Source organism: Abramis brama (genome assembly GCF_963993115.1).
Source record: "Abramis brama genome assembly, chromosome: 3".
In the NCBI taxonomy this organism is placed as follows: domain Eukaryota; kingdom Metazoa; phylum Chordata; class Actinopteri; order Cypriniformes; family Leuciscidae; genus Abramis; species Abramis brama.
Window position 1 is genome coordinate 58,615,592 of NC_139965.1, and position 16,730 is coordinate 58,632,321.

General features: G+C 38.4%; 1 protein-coding gene across 15 annotated transcripts in view; it reads right to left on the reverse strand.

Moving 5' to 3' along the window:
- Positions 1-16,730, reverse strand: part of neo1a (neogenin 1a) — a 167,662-nt gene that overhangs the window by 17,354 nt on the left and 133,578 nt on the right. For all 15 annotated transcript variants that reach the window (XM_084108445.1, XM_084108458.1, XM_084108453.1 and 12 more), the window contains exons 9-16: positions 16,368-16,522; positions 12,439-12,587; positions 11,576-11,714; positions 10,187-10,236; positions 6,722-6,866; positions 4,200-4,310; positions 3,925-4,119; positions 2,175-2,270 (exon numbers count right to left, since the gene is read on the reverse strand). In XM_084108445.1, coding sequence (XP_083964571.1) covers positions 2,175-2,270; positions 3,925-4,119; positions 4,200-4,310; positions 6,722-6,866; positions 10,187-10,236; positions 11,576-11,714; positions 12,439-12,587; positions 16,368-16,522 — 1,040 coding nt within the window. The remainder of the gene's footprint in view (positions 1-2,174; positions 2,271-3,924; positions 4,120-4,199; positions 4,311-6,721; positions 6,867-10,186; positions 10,237-11,575; positions 11,715-12,438; positions 12,588-16,367; positions 16,523-16,730) is intronic.

Genomic DNA, 16,730 nt, shown 5'->3' on the forward strand with positions numbered 1-16,730 from the left:
AACTGAGAGAAACAGATGCTGATCCTGCTGTTGCACTTGTAAGTATCTTTGGAATAAACTGTGTTTAATATTTAAATTTCAAGTAATTGCGACCTCAGGATGTTTGCTATTGTCTGTAAAGGTTTTTATTATGATCGCTGTCTGTTACGGGCTTACTAGTACGCTAGATACTATAACTTTGATGTTAGCATTGTCATTAGCAAACACGTTTGATTTCTGTAGTTGTTTGGCCGTTCCTCTATCGGTTTTATTTGTGTAACTTACACTTTTATTTTATGTCACTAAGTCAACGCGTCTGATAATAGGCAATAAACATGTTGCACATATCATGATCGAGCTAGAAAAAACGTTCTGATGTTTTCTTAGACAAGCAAAGGTAAACCATCATTCTACCAGATTAACTTATAGACCTTACTAATATAACTTTAGACAAATATTAGCCTCCGATATATATATATATATATATATATATTTATGCTCATGCCCATTCTCCCAAAAACAAACAAACACCAAAGCAGTAGTTCGCCTCGTTCATATCGTTCGTTCCCGGTAAAAATAATAGTATGCATGACAACACAATAAAAAAATAAAATAAAAAAATCGCCATCAGTTGGAAAGAAAATATTGCTTTACTTGCCTCGGTAGACCTAACTGTTGCTCGTGGCGAGGGGGGGAGGGACAACAGTTCGTTTTTACGACAGAGCGTTTGAAAGCATTTACTACCAGACACTAGGGGGAGCTACGTAGAGAAAAAACACTCAGACTTGCCTGGTGTCCCTTTAAACCAATGGAAACTGGATCTTGAGTATAGTGGTTAGGGACGATGTGTAGAGACCAGTCGAACGCTGTGGCGTTTACACATGCAAGTTGGGTAACACTTTATTTTACAGTGTCCTTGTTACATGTGTTACATGGACTTACCATAGTAATAACAGTAAGTTATGCATAATTACATGCAACTAACCCTCAACCAAACCCTAATCCTACCCTAACCCTATAGTAAGTACATGTAGTTGCTTAATATTACTCAGTGCTTAATATATAATTACACTGTAACAATGACACCTTAAAATAAGTCAAATTAAAGTAAGTAGTTCTTATGTTCTATAAAATCACTTGTTTTTTTGGACACTTCATTTTTCCTTGTGTATCTGCTGTGTGTGTGTGTGTGTGTGTGTGTGTGTACACACACTTCAAAACTACACACTCTAATGATGAACTTGCTTAATCAACCATTTATAAGTTGTCAATTAAATTATTATCGACAATTGGGGTGTGCGAAATATATCGTCTACGATAAAATCGTGATTTTTGTTTTAACGATGTGTGATCTGACATTATCGAGTATGTCTCGCTTCACAAAAACACACCTAGAGCGCGCACGCATACACTGTGTGATTTACTCTATTAAAATGCGTTTATAATGCCTCTAATATTCAAGATAAGGGGGCAAAAATGTATGATGGTAAAAGAGTAGCAAAACTGGAGAGCACGCAGATGTGAACAATAAATATTCGTACTTGTACCCGAACATTTACACTCACAGCTCCAATGTGGAAACCTGTAAAATAGTTGAATGTTGAGATTTGCACTCGCAGACGATAGTCACAAACCTGTATTCTGAATTTGAAGCTGCAGACAAGTAGTCACAAATGTGTAAAATGCCATTCACAGAAATACAATAACAGACACAAACTTGTAATATATATTTGCATTTATTCTTACATTTGAGCCTATTTGAGGTTGTACTGTGAAAGTGAATGTAAGATTAAATGCAAATATATATTACAAGATGGTGTCTGTTATTGTATTTCTGTGAATGGCATTTTACAGCTGAGAGTGTAAATGTTCGCGTACAAGTACGAATATTTATTGTACAAGTTCTCAAATTCACATCTGCGTGCTCTCGAGTTTTGCTACTCTTTTACCTTCATAAAAATACCTCTGTCTGTCTTTTATATTTATATATCTTAATATAGTCAATCAATATCACACAAAGAGTGCTGTTTTTTTCCTCTCCAAATATCAGCATGACTACAATTGTGATATTGATTTTATACACTAGCACACAGAATATGCAATCATTAGCATTCCTATTATTGAGGAATACAGCAATGCCAAACAAGTAAAGTGTTTTAGAGCGAGTGTATAGTGTGTTGTGTTATATGACCGACCTGATTGGGGTCGAGTGATGGCGCTCTCGTACACAGGGATTCCCTCCCCCACGTTGTTGTAGGCCTTCAGTGTGATGACGTAGTGTGAGCTGGGATCTGGCAGGAGAAAGACAATCATTTAGATAATCAAACCCACAGCTCCTCTGAGAGCTTCAGACATATTCATCATCCTAGCAGGGGTGCAGATTTAAACACCATCACTGATTCTCGCTCGAGTAATTAGATGAAGTACGAAAACTGAAATTATGCCGTTTCTTCTGATGATTATTTTTTTCTCTTTTCTTTAAATGTAATTACAATGGGGTGGAGAGAGGGGTAAATCTAGGAGTCCCACAATGCATTTACCCAGTTCTGTTTCCTTTCATTCACTTGTACAGGCAACAGAGCGGTTTAATGAGTGCTACGGTACTTCATGTTTGTCTGATGAAGCTGTGAATGAATGTTTAGAATCATAAATTGAACATGTTGCCAATTCAGTTACCAAAAAGTGCAGGTTTAGGGATATGGCGGTGACGTTAACATTATTTAACATGAACTAAGAATGAACAATACTTCGGTTACACTTTATTTTAAGGTGTCATTGTTACAGTGTAATTATATATTTAAGTACTGAGTAATATTAAGCAACTACATGTATTTACTATAGGGTTAGGGTAGGGTTAGGATTTGGTTGAGGGTTAGTTGCATGTAATTATGCATCATTTACTGTTATTACTATGGTAAGTACATGCAACATATGTAACAAGGACACTGTAAAATAGTGTTACCAATACTTCTATAGCATTTTATTAATCTTAATTAACGCTAATTTCAGCATTTACTAATACATTATTAAAAACAAAAGTCGTATTTGTTAACTGTAAACTAACATGAAGAAACAATATGCAACTGTATTTTTATTAACTAACATTAACAAAGATTAATAAACACTAACAAATGTATTGATCATTGTTAGTTCATGTTAGTTAATACATTAACTAATGAAATCTTACTGTAAAGTGTTAGCGATATAGCAATATAGGAAAAACCTCAATAAGATGTTTTTGTTTGTTTGTTTGTTTGTTTTTTGGAAATGCATCATGGTAATAACATGGTATTCTTTAAAGTATCAAGTGCCATATTTTATGCATATGAAAATCATTTTATATCATAGTAGACATCAAAACAGCACAGTATTGAAAATCATTACCATGGTATGGTCATCGTATATTAATATTTGTATCATCATTTACAGTGAGACATTTACATTTCACGTGCATCAGAATACTACAGGTCAGGTAATCTGTGTTTCATAGTTACATCTAAACAATTTTTTTGTTTGGTTGATTTATTTAATATGACAAGTTCAACCTGACTTCATTATGATACAACAACTAAAATGTTCACACAATTTATTATAGTCCTAAATGGCAAATAAAAAAATTAATAAAAAAAAAAATGTAATACAAGTTTTAATATAAACTTAACATAAGTTTTAATTATATTTATTTATTTATTTGTGACCTTTTTATACCTATCTTCAATCTAAATGTTTATATATATATGTTTATATTTTCCAAAAAAGTACTTTAAAAATGTATTTGAAGACTGCAAATATATTGTCTTGCCCCTTAAGGCAAATTTTGTAATATACTTATTCATAAACAAAATATATTTTTAACCTGCAAAAAATCTGTGCTGTTTACAATATTTAGCATTTAGTTGAAATCGTATTGTGTGCAGAGCATCATTATTATAATGAGGGTCTTACTCAAGTTCTCAATGGTGTAGTATCTCTGTTTGTAGTCTACTTTAATGGTCTTTGCGTGAGGGCTGCCGATCCCATAGGCGATGCTGTAACCCCTCACCACGATGTCCTGGTTCTCCGGGGGCGTCCAGCTCACTACGATGCTGTTCACAAGAGGCCGTACATGTAAGGAGCTGGGGACGTCCGGCACACTTGTCTCTGAAACCAGAGAACGAGACACATTACACTTTGTCTTCCTAATCGAGCACCAGTTTTCACAGGATTCTGCCGGTTTTTACCGTCCAGATCGCTCTCAAACGTCTCAGCCGTGGTCCAGTCTGTGGCGGGACCCGTGCCGTTCACCGAAATGGCCGCCACTCGCAACATGTATTCAGTGCCTCGCTGCAGACCTGAAAAATATGGAAAAAAACCCTCAATACAGCCATACAAGCTTTGTGAGATAAAATACAACGTTTTAGTTGTCATTTAATTCAATATTCAACAATATTATTGATCTGTCTGCATTGACATCATTATATGAGAACTGAACTGAGCTGGACATCACGGTTTTCTCCAGAAAGGCTATATATATATATAAATAAACTAAATTAATAACTTTTTTACAACAAAAATGAAACATCACTGAGCTTACTTAAGCTGGACTGTGACGCTATTTTCTTCTAGAAACAAACTTTGTCGCATTATTTTCCTGTTATCTCTGTAAAGCTGCTGCTTTTTAGCTAAAACTGCACAAAATGAACTAGATTTGCACTTTTTTTTTAATCTTCTTCTAAGATGTTCTGGGTGGTTCCTATACAGCTGCTCACCACAAGTATTAGCAATAGTAACAGTAAAGTACTACATCTCAATCAACCAGTCAGCTCATTTCTCTGGAAACAAACAGAAAGACGCTTCACTCATGTGTGTTTCTCAAGCTATATACTGAGACAAAATCGATGACCACCCCCGCATCAACATCATCATCATCATCATCATCATCATCATCATCACCGGCTCCTCTGTGCGACACACTGACCTACACGCTACAGCATCGCCTCGAGCGCTGATTTATACACTAGACTGACATGAACAACTACAATTGGAGAATGCCTGCTGTCTTTAAATATGCCTGAGGTTGTAATTGCTTTAAAATGTTAATAAGCGTCTGCTTAGAGCGTCGAATGGTAAAGGCAGAGCTGTTCCTGCGGCCTTGTGGGAAATAGAAACCCATGTCTTCTTTTAACACTCCACTTCAAGCCTTTGAACTGAGAAATATCTCATCTCAACTCAACTGGAACAGAAAACAACCATTATGCTTTCTTTGATGCCGACCACAGCGTGACACCCAAAGAAGCTGTTGATATCGGTTTTGGATCTGATTTAATTTCATTTTCACTTTTGTTTCATTAATGGATAGAGTTCGTCACTTGAGGCTCTATTTTGGAATATGTTTGAGAAATGAGCTTTTCTAGAGACTGTATATGGGTAAGAACAAAATGTAATGGTGCTTTCAAAAAAACAAACACTTTATTTTACAGTGTCCTTGTTACATATGTTGCTAGTCCAGCTCCAATAGTAATTAACAGCAAATTTTGCATAATTACATGCAACTAACCCTCAACCAAATCCTAATCATACCCTAACCTTGTAGTAAGTCCATGTAGTTGCCTAATTACTCACTACTTAAATATATAATTACACTGTAACAGTAAAATAAAGTGTAACCAGAAAAAAAAAATTGTCAGCCAATATGGGTTTTTCAGTGAGTGACTATCTAGAGTGTCATGTAATTCATTTTGTTAACAAAATTAACCAAATTAATTGCATGACAGACTTATTAATTATTCAAATAGGATCAGGGCGCATGAATAAATGTGTCATTTTTGCATTAATTGAGCTAAATGAACTCAAAGTAACTAAGCTGACAGGCCTATAACATATTTTTGTATTGTCTAGTCCAGGGTTCACCAATCTCGGTCCTGGAGGGCCGCTGTCCTGCAGAGTTTAGCTCCAACCCCAATTAAACAGACCTGAACCAGCTAATCAAGGTCTCGCTAGGCATACTAGAAACTTTCAGACAGGTGTGTAGGAGCTGGTTGGAGCTAAACTCTGCAGGACAGCGGCCCTCCAGGACCGAGATTGGTGAACCCTGGTCTACTCCATCAGCAGATTTGATTACTCTGTTTGGAACAGAGTAAAGCCTCGTGCAAACCGGGACGATTATCACACACGCTTTTCACTGACGTTTAACTCCTCGTGACTAAACAAAGGGCGCCAATGTGAGTATGCACACCGACGCGCAAAACGGCAGGTGTAAAAGTGTAATTTTTAAAAAAAACACCTCAGGTTTTTTTTTTTTTGGTTTGACGCCGCGTTAATGACTGGCTGACCAATGAGATTGGTGCTTTTGTTCACGTGCCTGGAGCTGCTGAAGTGTGGTACTTGGTGGCGCTCAAGCACAAAACGGTCTTGCCGAACACACATTGATAGACGAAGACGACGAAGAAGTAAGTAAACGAAGAAGAAGATGCAACAAGGCAAGATGAATGTAGAGCTGCTGGTCTCTTTGGTGTCTGAACAAAGAACTTTATGACAAGCGTCACAGCGACTACAAAAATCCCGATAAGAGGGAGTTATGGGGTATTTCTGTTTTTCAATAAGCGCCATCTACTGTCAGGGAGTGAATTTGCACGTTCACTCGGTGCATCAATCGTCCCGTGCACAAGGCTTTATTCATCGGCCAGTTATTGGTGCCGAGGTCGATGATAACTTGAAAACAACCAAAGATCTGTTAGTCCTTCTGAGTTTGACATGAGCTTACCATCTATGAGCTGATAGAGCTGCGATCCTGAAGTAATCTCCGCCACCTCGCTCTTCCTCGTACCCTTCCTATAGCGGATCTTGTAGCCGATGATCTCACCATTCTGAGCATCTGCCGGTGGAGGTTGCCATCTGATCATGATGCTCTATAACGTTAAAAGTTGGGAAAACCAAAAAATATCCTCAGTATCACACACTCTGATTTACGTCTACAGCAATAAACACAGTCGCTGCATCCAAAATCGAATTTCATTCGTAAATGAAAGTGATTCGGCTATGTCTATTAAACTAAATCTGCGTTTACACTGTCGCTGACCCAGATAAAGCAGTTGTCATGTGTATATATATATATATATATATATATATATATGAAACAGCTTCACAAACAGTCTTTTCAACCACACAGTATCATTATTTCCATCCTACAAATATTCAAATGATCACAGGAGTACTGGGATAAAAGTTTATAGTTCAGATATAAACACTGATGTCTACGGTAGTGATCAAGATAGAGCAAATCACCTTTTGAAATTAACTTAACGCTTCAAATAAAGATGATATCGATAACATCGTCACACCAGTAGGTGGCGATAAGTGACTGTTAAAAAGAAATGTATGTGTCATTGAATCATTCATTCAAGAGATTTGTTCAAAAACGCTGATTCATCCAGTAATGAAACAAGTCTTTATGAGTGAGTCGTTGAATCATTCACTCAAACTGATTTTTTTATTTATTTCTGTAGCAATTAACATTTTGCCAGAACCTCTAGTAAATTAGTTTGTTTAGTTGTCTGTTCAGAATCATGATCTCCATTTGAAACAAAAAAATCATGATTCTCAATTTATCCATATCGTGCAGCTCTACTGAGTAATATGACCGAATACATAGTATTCGAAAAACAGTGACCTACTGCTTATAGTGAGATTCTGGAGTGGGCATTCAATGGACACTTTACTGTCCCATGAGGCCGTGAAGCGACGCAACTGACGGCGTAGGTCACATGACAATGACAAAATGGCGAATGTAGTACGTCCGAATTTCATTCACACAACAGCCCATATTCATACTATACAGAACATTATTTTTTAATGGTCGCAAATGAAATTTAGTACCAGTATGAGATTTCTAACACAGTGAGTTTATTAGCGCTGCCATTTATTCAGCAGCTCCTCCAGGCTTCTGCATGCAAAGCCACCATAGTAACAAGCCTGAGCACAGGCATCTAACCCTAAGTCACTGTCTCCCCGAGGCGTCCATTAGAGAACGTGATCGTCCTCCACATAAAGCATGCGCAAGTATATCAGTCCTGCGACAGAGGGCATTGGGGGAGCAGTGGAGGCCGGCCTCATCGAACACATGAATAATAGATAAAGCTGTGAAGTGTAGAGGAGCCTGAGGGACTGAAGCTCGGGATAGATGGAGGCGGCCTGCAGTGCATGCTGGGATAATGAAGGCCGCCCAGCGTGGGTGGGGAATTAATTAACAGTATCCACAGTTGCCGTGTTCACGGGCCATGAGGGAATCAACCGAATTAAATCTGCACCATGTATGCAATTACTGTATTTCAATTCTCTACCAATTCCAGTTTACCTCGCTAACTGCTGCTTGTGTTTTCAGCAAAAACAAACTTGTTTTAATTGACTTATGGGTCACATGGGTGTGCAAGGTGGCACCAGTGTGGGCCTCATATACCAAGTCACTGTGTTCATTACACACACACAGATTGAATTCCCCCTGTCTGTTGCGTAGCCACGCAAGGGGACTCGATACAGTCCGTAGGATCCCGCTAATTAACCATCTTCTCATGCAATTTACAAAACTGAAAGAATAAAGCTTCTGCCTGGGACGTAAAGCCTTCATTATTATTCAGTGCTAATTACTGAGCCATAAAAACCATTACAGGCTTGAAAGTGTGTGGATCTGTGTGTAACCACAATGCAAATAGACTTTAACACTACTGGATTGTTACAGTTTTGCCGCGCAAAACTGGCTGTTACGATGCTAGGGAGTTCTGAACAGTTCCTGTGCGGTTGCTAGTGTTTAAGTCTTGACCTATTGATGGGTTCTTTAATGTATTTGTTGAATGCTGAATACATTTCTATCACCCATATACATAGTACACTCACATAGGTGTCACGCTTTATTGTACAGGCCTGCTCCACATGTACACACTATGTACTTATTACAATAACTGGGTACTAACCCTGAACCTAACCTTAACCCCTGTCGTTGCTGTATATCACCCAGTACTTTCTTGGGTAAGAATGCTGTAAGTGCACGTACTGTACAATAAAGCACAACCCAAATATCAACTGCTTGATTGTTATATTGACAAGAAATTTAAACTATAATTTTGCCATTGAAATAATTTTCCGTCATTTATTACACGATTCCCTGACGTAATTTTCTGGCTTTCTGTGTTTTCGCTGTTATACGGTAGGGGGCGCTATTACACACCTTCTGAAAGAGTACTGAATCTCCAGTCAAATAAGACGCTGACTGGACACTTTTTTAAATAAAACGCTGGCGAGGAAAGAGTTAAAAGTTGTATATATACTGTATATATCTGCTTGATTGCTTGTATCGTCACATAAAATATGTAAACTATATTATCGCCCAGCTCTAATCTGCTAAATGCAACTATAAGGCATGAACACATTATAAACATCACGATTTTCTATTACTAATAATAAACTATGTCTATAATTAATACAATTTTTAAATGGTTACTTGTAAAAACATTCACACAAATTGTATTTAAATGTATTCTTTATCACTGGCATATTCTGGCCATCAGTGTTTATTTATTTATTTATGATTACTGTGAGATAATTAATATTATTGTTGTTGTTGTTGTTATCTGTATTGATGCATTGGGGATACTGTTTCTAAAATAGTCATGTCAATAAATAAAATAATCTATAATGTTGTGGTCCTTAGATATGGCTTATGTTCTTCATCCTAAATCTTCAAACAAACCGTTTTCAGACTCTTTGAGAACTGAGGTGCAATTATATTACGAGAAAATTAAAGTGTTTTGCATCCACGGATGCATGTAAACCTATTGTACGAGATTACAATTAGGAACTTTTAAAATACCATAATTGGGGCACTTTAACACTTAGGCTTAGAGGTTTGTTCAAACTCTAAAATCAAGTCATTCTTGCCTTAGCAAACGCCATGAAATAATAGTGCTAAATGCATTTTCACAGCCCAAGACGCTAGCTTGTCTAAATATGACTAGAACAATAAACACACTCATGAATAAAAACAACAGGAGGAGGACTCATATTCCCCGGCAGCAAGACAAATATAAATTGTATGTTGAGAAAGAGGGGGAGGAGAACACAGAGGAAGAATAAATGAGGATGTGAAGCTTTGTGACAGTGCACAGATGTGCAGTTAAATCTCAGCAACAGATGAGCTTCTTCATCAGAGCTACTGTTCACTGTCATACAGCCTTACCTTCGAGTTCAGCACTTCAACCGTCATGTTCTGCGGTGGAGCGCTGGGGACTGAACACAGGGAGGACAGGGTTACTGAGATTTATTATCCACATTTATTACATGGGTCTACTACATTCTGATGAGTACTGAGCAGTCAAATAGTTTTATATAATGACCATTAAACAATATATTTAACTATTGTCAATGGCTACTATCATGTTTCTCAAAGCACTCCACTATGGCATCTACTGTATATTCAGGGCTTGACATTAAATGTGATGAACTGTGCAGCTCAGCATTTTCACGAGCCACAATTTTGACATTGATATCATGGAGAAAAAAATGGCATAGATATTTGAAATATTATCTCATAATTTGGAAGCAGGTTTATTAGGCTGCTGTCACTTTAAGATCGAATGCACGGATCCATTATACTGTTATACATGCGCTTTCTTTCTCAACTGTTTACGTTCACTTAAGACATAACTGAATGTGTTTACGTGAATTCTCGCCAAGACCGGCATTTTGACATTATTTTGTGTGTATTTCACTTTTTAAGCGCAATAAGCAGCGAAAAATAACTAAATTTAGTCCTGAGAAGCGGCTTTATGTGCGCACACAAAGTATGCTGGAATGAGTACAATTATGCGCAATACGTGCAATCCCACGGAGAAATTCAAGCCCTGTAACACCAACAATATTCATCAAATGAAACGAGTGAGTGAGGAGAGGCGGGTTTGTGTGTCACTCGCTGTTGAGAGAGAGAGAAAGAATTGTGTATCTATTCTGCGGAAAATTAGTATTGGAAGCGTTTCAGATATTTCAGTATCGATATGAAACGGAAAATTGATTTTTGACAACACTACATTGCACTTAGTTTATTATTTCAGATGCCTTTTTAAAAGACTACAATTGAACAATGTATATATTATATCTAAAATTGATCCCGCCGAAGTGGCCAGTAGGAGTGACTGCGTAACACGCCACCGCTGAAATCAGGTGTTAATGTCAAGCCCTGCCTATATTCATACCAACACAATTTAGAAAAAGTTGTTGACTCCATTTCACAATAACCGTAAGAAAAATGGCCTAATTTTACAGTGAGCATAAAAAATTTAACAGAGTCCCAGTTGAAGAATATAGTAATAACTACAAAATACAGTTTCACAGGACGTAACAAACCAGTAATTCACTCAGCATTGACAGGTATGGCATTAAGTTATTTTTGGACCCTGCTGATATTGCTCTGTTGATGCAGCTACAACAGGGATATATAGGCGATAGCTGGTTTATTGCCTAGTAGAGCTATAACCCCTTATTATGGTTATTTTGAGGAGCAAAATAAGTGGAGGAGTGCTGGAAACTGACTAGCAAGACGAAGCAAAATGAGCAGATTTACTGTAAGTACCATCAGAGTATGTGCGCACGGATATGTCCTCGGTGGAGACTCCAGGTCCATGTTTGTTATAGGCCACCACTCTGAAACTGTACTCTGTGAACTTCTTCAGTCCAGTCATGGTGTAGGACAGTGTGTTCACATCCAGATCCTGATGAGAGAGAGACATGTCAGAGATATAGGCAGAAAATGGCGGAGATATTATACAGAGACTGCACAGATATAGAAATGTAAATATTTAATTAGACATATTTTATTATATAAATATGATATAAATATACATGTGTATAATATCAATATAAGTGCATAATATATCATAATTGATGAATAATTGATTAATATATAAATGTGTATATATATATATATATATATATATAGATGATGGTGAAGTTGGAGGTGAAGGTGGAGGTGACGGTGAAGGTGGAGGTGACAGTGAAGGTGGAGGTGGAGGTGATGGTGGAGGTGGAGGTGAAGGTGGAGGTGACGGTGAAGGTGGAGGTGAAGGTGGAGGTGAAGATTTAGGTGGAGGTGAAGGTGATGGTGGAGGTGAAGGTGGAGGTGACGATGAAGGTGGAGGTGAAAGTGACGGTGAAGATTTAGGTGGAGGTGAAGGTGAAGGTGATGGTGGAGGTGAAGGTGGAGGTGACGGTGAAGGTGGAGGTGACGGTGAAGGTGGATGTGGAGGTGAAGGTGGAGATTTAGGTGGAGGTGGAGGTGACGGTGGAGGTGAAAGTGAAGGTGGAGGTGACGGTGGAGGTGAAAGTGAAGGTGGAGGTGGAGGTGAAGGTGAAGGTGAAGGTGAAGGTGGAGGTGGAGTTGTAGGTGTAGGTCGAGGTGAAGGTACATGAGGAGGTGGAGGTGGGCTCTAGTTTTACCTGCTCAGTGTCCATGCCCTTCTCCATGTGGTAGATCTTGTAGTGTAGGATCTCTCCATTGCCTATGAGGGGCACGTCCCAGCTGAGACTCACTGTGGAGGGGGACGTGACCACTGCATGAAGGTTTGGAGCAGGACCAGGAACCTGGACTATTACATAGAAAGAATGGAGAAAAATTAGAAAAACAACATTATGAAAGCACTGTGTGTGTATATATATATATATAACTACAATATATATATATATATATATATTTTTTTTTATATAATTTAATTTCATCATTTCGTTTAATCTTATTTTGTTTTATTTTATTTCATTATTTTATTTCATTGTATTGTTTAATTAATTAATTAATTTTAATTAATTCATTTTAATTAATTAAATTAATTTATTTATTTTTCATTTAATTTTATTTCATTATTTCATTTCATTTCATCATTTTATTTTATTTTGTTTTATTTCACTTCATTTCATTTCATTATTTCATTATTTCATTAATTTCATTATTTCATTATTTCATTATTTCATTTATTTCATTTCATTTCATTTCATTTTATTACGGGCACCTTTTGTCTGTCACTGTTTTTCTCTGATATGTCCATTGTTGCTTTGTCAACCTTGTTTGTAAACCAGTCACGCCAATAAAGCGCTTTGACATGGACTTGAATAGAGAGAGTGAGATCTCTCATGACACACACCTCTGGCAGAAAGCAGAATAACACACACCAGCTCAGGCTGCAGGATTGACGTGATTTCATTTGCTCAGCAGAGCGGAGAGGATGGAAATGAGATTCTATGTTGCTTAACTTTTGTTTACTTGCTAGGGTCATGAATCATTACATTCAATTATCGGCTCCGACGAGTGTCCGTTAAATCTGTTTTCCAACACGCTCACGACTGACAGGCCTTCAGGGACTCATCATGTAGGGCTAATCGAAGCTGAGCTCTACATTAAATGAAATATAATATAATTCAAATAGCATGGACATTAAACAACTGAAAGATGGCCAGTAGTTATTGAGCCGACACTTTTTCACAAGGACAGTGATAATGATATTACAGAGGCTGGGTGGAGGTGGAGGAGGAGGAGCAGGAGGTGAAGGTGAAGGTGGAGGAGGAGGAGGTGAAGGTGGAGGTGAAGGTGGAGGTGGAGGAGGAGGTGAAGGTGGAGGAGGAGGTGAAGGTGGAGGGGAAGGTGGAGAAGGTGGAGGTGGAGGTGAAGGTGGAGGAGGAGGTGAAGGTGGAGGTGAAGGTGGAGAAGGTGGAGGTGGAGGTGAAGGGACTGTCAAGCCCCAAAAATGACTAAACAGATCATATGATTCACACTATATTCCAAGTCTTCTAAAGTCATACAATAGTGAGAAAGACACTAAAATATAGGTCATTATTTGCTGAAAATCACCACAACGTGATCATATGGCTTTAGTAGACTTGGAAAATAGCCCACTAAATAGTATGGACTACCAAAACTTTATTTATGTCCTTCCTGGAACATGACAGTCTCTGGTCGCTTTAGTAAACACACACTTTCACTGTACTGTGAAGAGCGACATGAACGGTCCTCATAATATCTCCTATTGAGCTCCACAGGGGCTTGAACCACTTCACCACACGTCTGCAACAACTCTGTGACTACATTCATCCAGTTATGTTTACACTGAACCATCTGTCATATCCAAGCTCTAATATAAACTGCATTCGATGTCTTACATGAATCATTTTGCAAACTTTGATCACGCGTTTCTGGCATCTGAGTGAGAGATGGCTTTATCTCAGTTCCACAGACACTCGTTCTGTCCAACATCAACGGCTGCTTCTGATACCGGGATGGGATTAAGTGCGTTCGACGAGTGTGTGAGTGTGTGTATATATGACTTGTTCAAATTCACCACGATCTTCACGCAGCGGGATTCCCGAGAGCGCCAGATTCCCGCTAACACACATTATAAAGTGTCAGAGCCAAGGACACACAGAGGAGCACGACTGACCCAGAAACAGCGTCTCCTGTGCTGAGTTTGAGCTGATAATGTTTCACGTTGATGAAGTCAGGCCATATTCCTTCAAGAGGCATGTTTGCTTAAAAGTCAGCAGGTGTTTTACCGTGTGTGCTTACCTCTATAATGAGATTTTAAACTGAGGCATTAGAAAGAAAACTCCAGAGAAAATGTTCAGCATAATCTCTAAGGCCCAAAACACACTCCAGACGAGTACATGAGCGTAAACACTACGTCAGCTTGATTTCATGCATTGATGCCTACTGAAATTTGTCAGTATGTAATTCGTAACACAAGTTAAAAATCAAGCTTTTAATGTTGTTTATATGTCTATGTGGTGTTTTTAATATGCTTTAAGACAAACCATGTGTAAATTCATAAGTCGACACCATTGCTGAGTATTTTCTGCTTAAAACTGCAGTGAACCAAAGACAGTCTCAGAGACACGGTTTGAAATCGCTGGTGTTTCTGACGTCACAAACTACCTTGTAACCAATCAGATCAACGCGTGATCGTCAACCAGTGGATATCTGAGCTGAGTGAGTGAGTGGAGGCGGGGCTAATTTGCATATTCATAGAACCGCGTATACTAAATGAGGCAAGGGTGTCGAGTTACATTCAAGCTATTTTTTTTCAAGGAAAAAACTTTTAAATATGTAATTTTGGTGATCAAAGATGAGTTTTAAGGAATAAAATGATTGACTACAGGGGGAGCATCAAACTTTCAAACATCAAATTTGAATTACTCCATGAATCTCATTAGGACATACTTATAACATACTTATCTGATTTGATAAGTATCTTAAAGCTACACTATGTAACGTTTGGCCCTCCAGGAGTTAAAAAAATAAAACGGGATGCATATCGCAGAGAACATTGTGTTGTTTGTGCTTCGGCTCTGCTCCTCTGCACAGATGAGTGTGGTTTGAGACACTGGTGAACATCTTATAAGAGCGGATAGACTAATAAATAACAGTTTCTATGTACAACCGGTAAATGCGTGTCACTTTGAATGAACCATGATTCATTTTTCTCGTTCGAGCATTCAGCTTCAAGCTACTCCCTCACTATACAAGCCCCACCGGAGTTACTTTTCACTGTGTAATCTCATACAGGCTAATGATGTGTGTATGCAATTTCCCTCAAATTCCATCTAAAATATACTCTCACCGGCCACTTTATTAGGTATAGCTTGCTGGTATCAGGTTGCCTTCAGAACTGCCTTAATTCTTCATGGCAATGATTCAACAAGGTGCTGGACACATTCCTCAGAGATTTTGGTCTGTTGAGTAATGATAGCATCACGCAGTTTCTGCAGATTTATCAGCTGTTCATCGATGATGTGAATCTCTCGTTCCAGCATATCCCAAAGCTGCTCTACAGGACTGAGATCTGGTGACTGAGGCCATTTGAGTATCGTGAACTCATTGTCATGTTCAAGAAACCAGAGATTTGTGACATATAGGCGCACATTACTAACGCGCTCTTTAAATAAATAAATAAAATACTGCGCCATTGACTTTAGACCAGGTTTCAGTTGGTCAATAGCTCAGTCTGTTTTAGTTCCTCAAAATAGCGACGCACCAACAATGCGCCTGAACACACCTTGTTTTCAGACCAGCAACCCATGGGCGCACAAATGCCCATTTAAACAACGTAGCACAGGACGTGAAAATGATAACTGCGTCGGGCTGAAACTAGCAAAAAAAACTTGCGTCGCGCCTGACTCTGCATTGAGCCGGGTGTATGATAGGGCCCATAGTTTTCCTACATCTTTAAACTTTTAGTTTTACAAATCATCACATTAAAAAAACATTAAAATTTGATGCTGGAAAAAGTTTGAAGCATTCGAGCAGACTATTTTGTGCCACAATACCATGGTTACAGTTAGTGTTACTACATTAAATCCATGGTGAATGTTGGTGTGAATGTTACCTTCAGGCTGGGTGGCTACTCTCAGAGGCGCTGAACTCTCTCCAGGGCCGTTTCTGTTGTGCGCCACCACACGAAAGGCATACGTGGAGTCTGGCATGAGGTTCTGGATGGTGACCTGCATCTCTCCTGGACGACTGGTGTTCACGATCCTCTCCCTGTACAGGATCAGAAGCGTCACATGAGACTGAAACAGGAGAGGACTGCTGATTTGAAGCTTCTCAGATTTTTCTGTAGTCAAAAGCAGCTCATACAGAACGGCGTTATAAATATGAATAAGAACAACATGCGACTTGAAATAATAGCAACAAATGAACAGAATACAATAATCAATAGCATCCATTATTAAAGGCTTCTCGGAGGGTG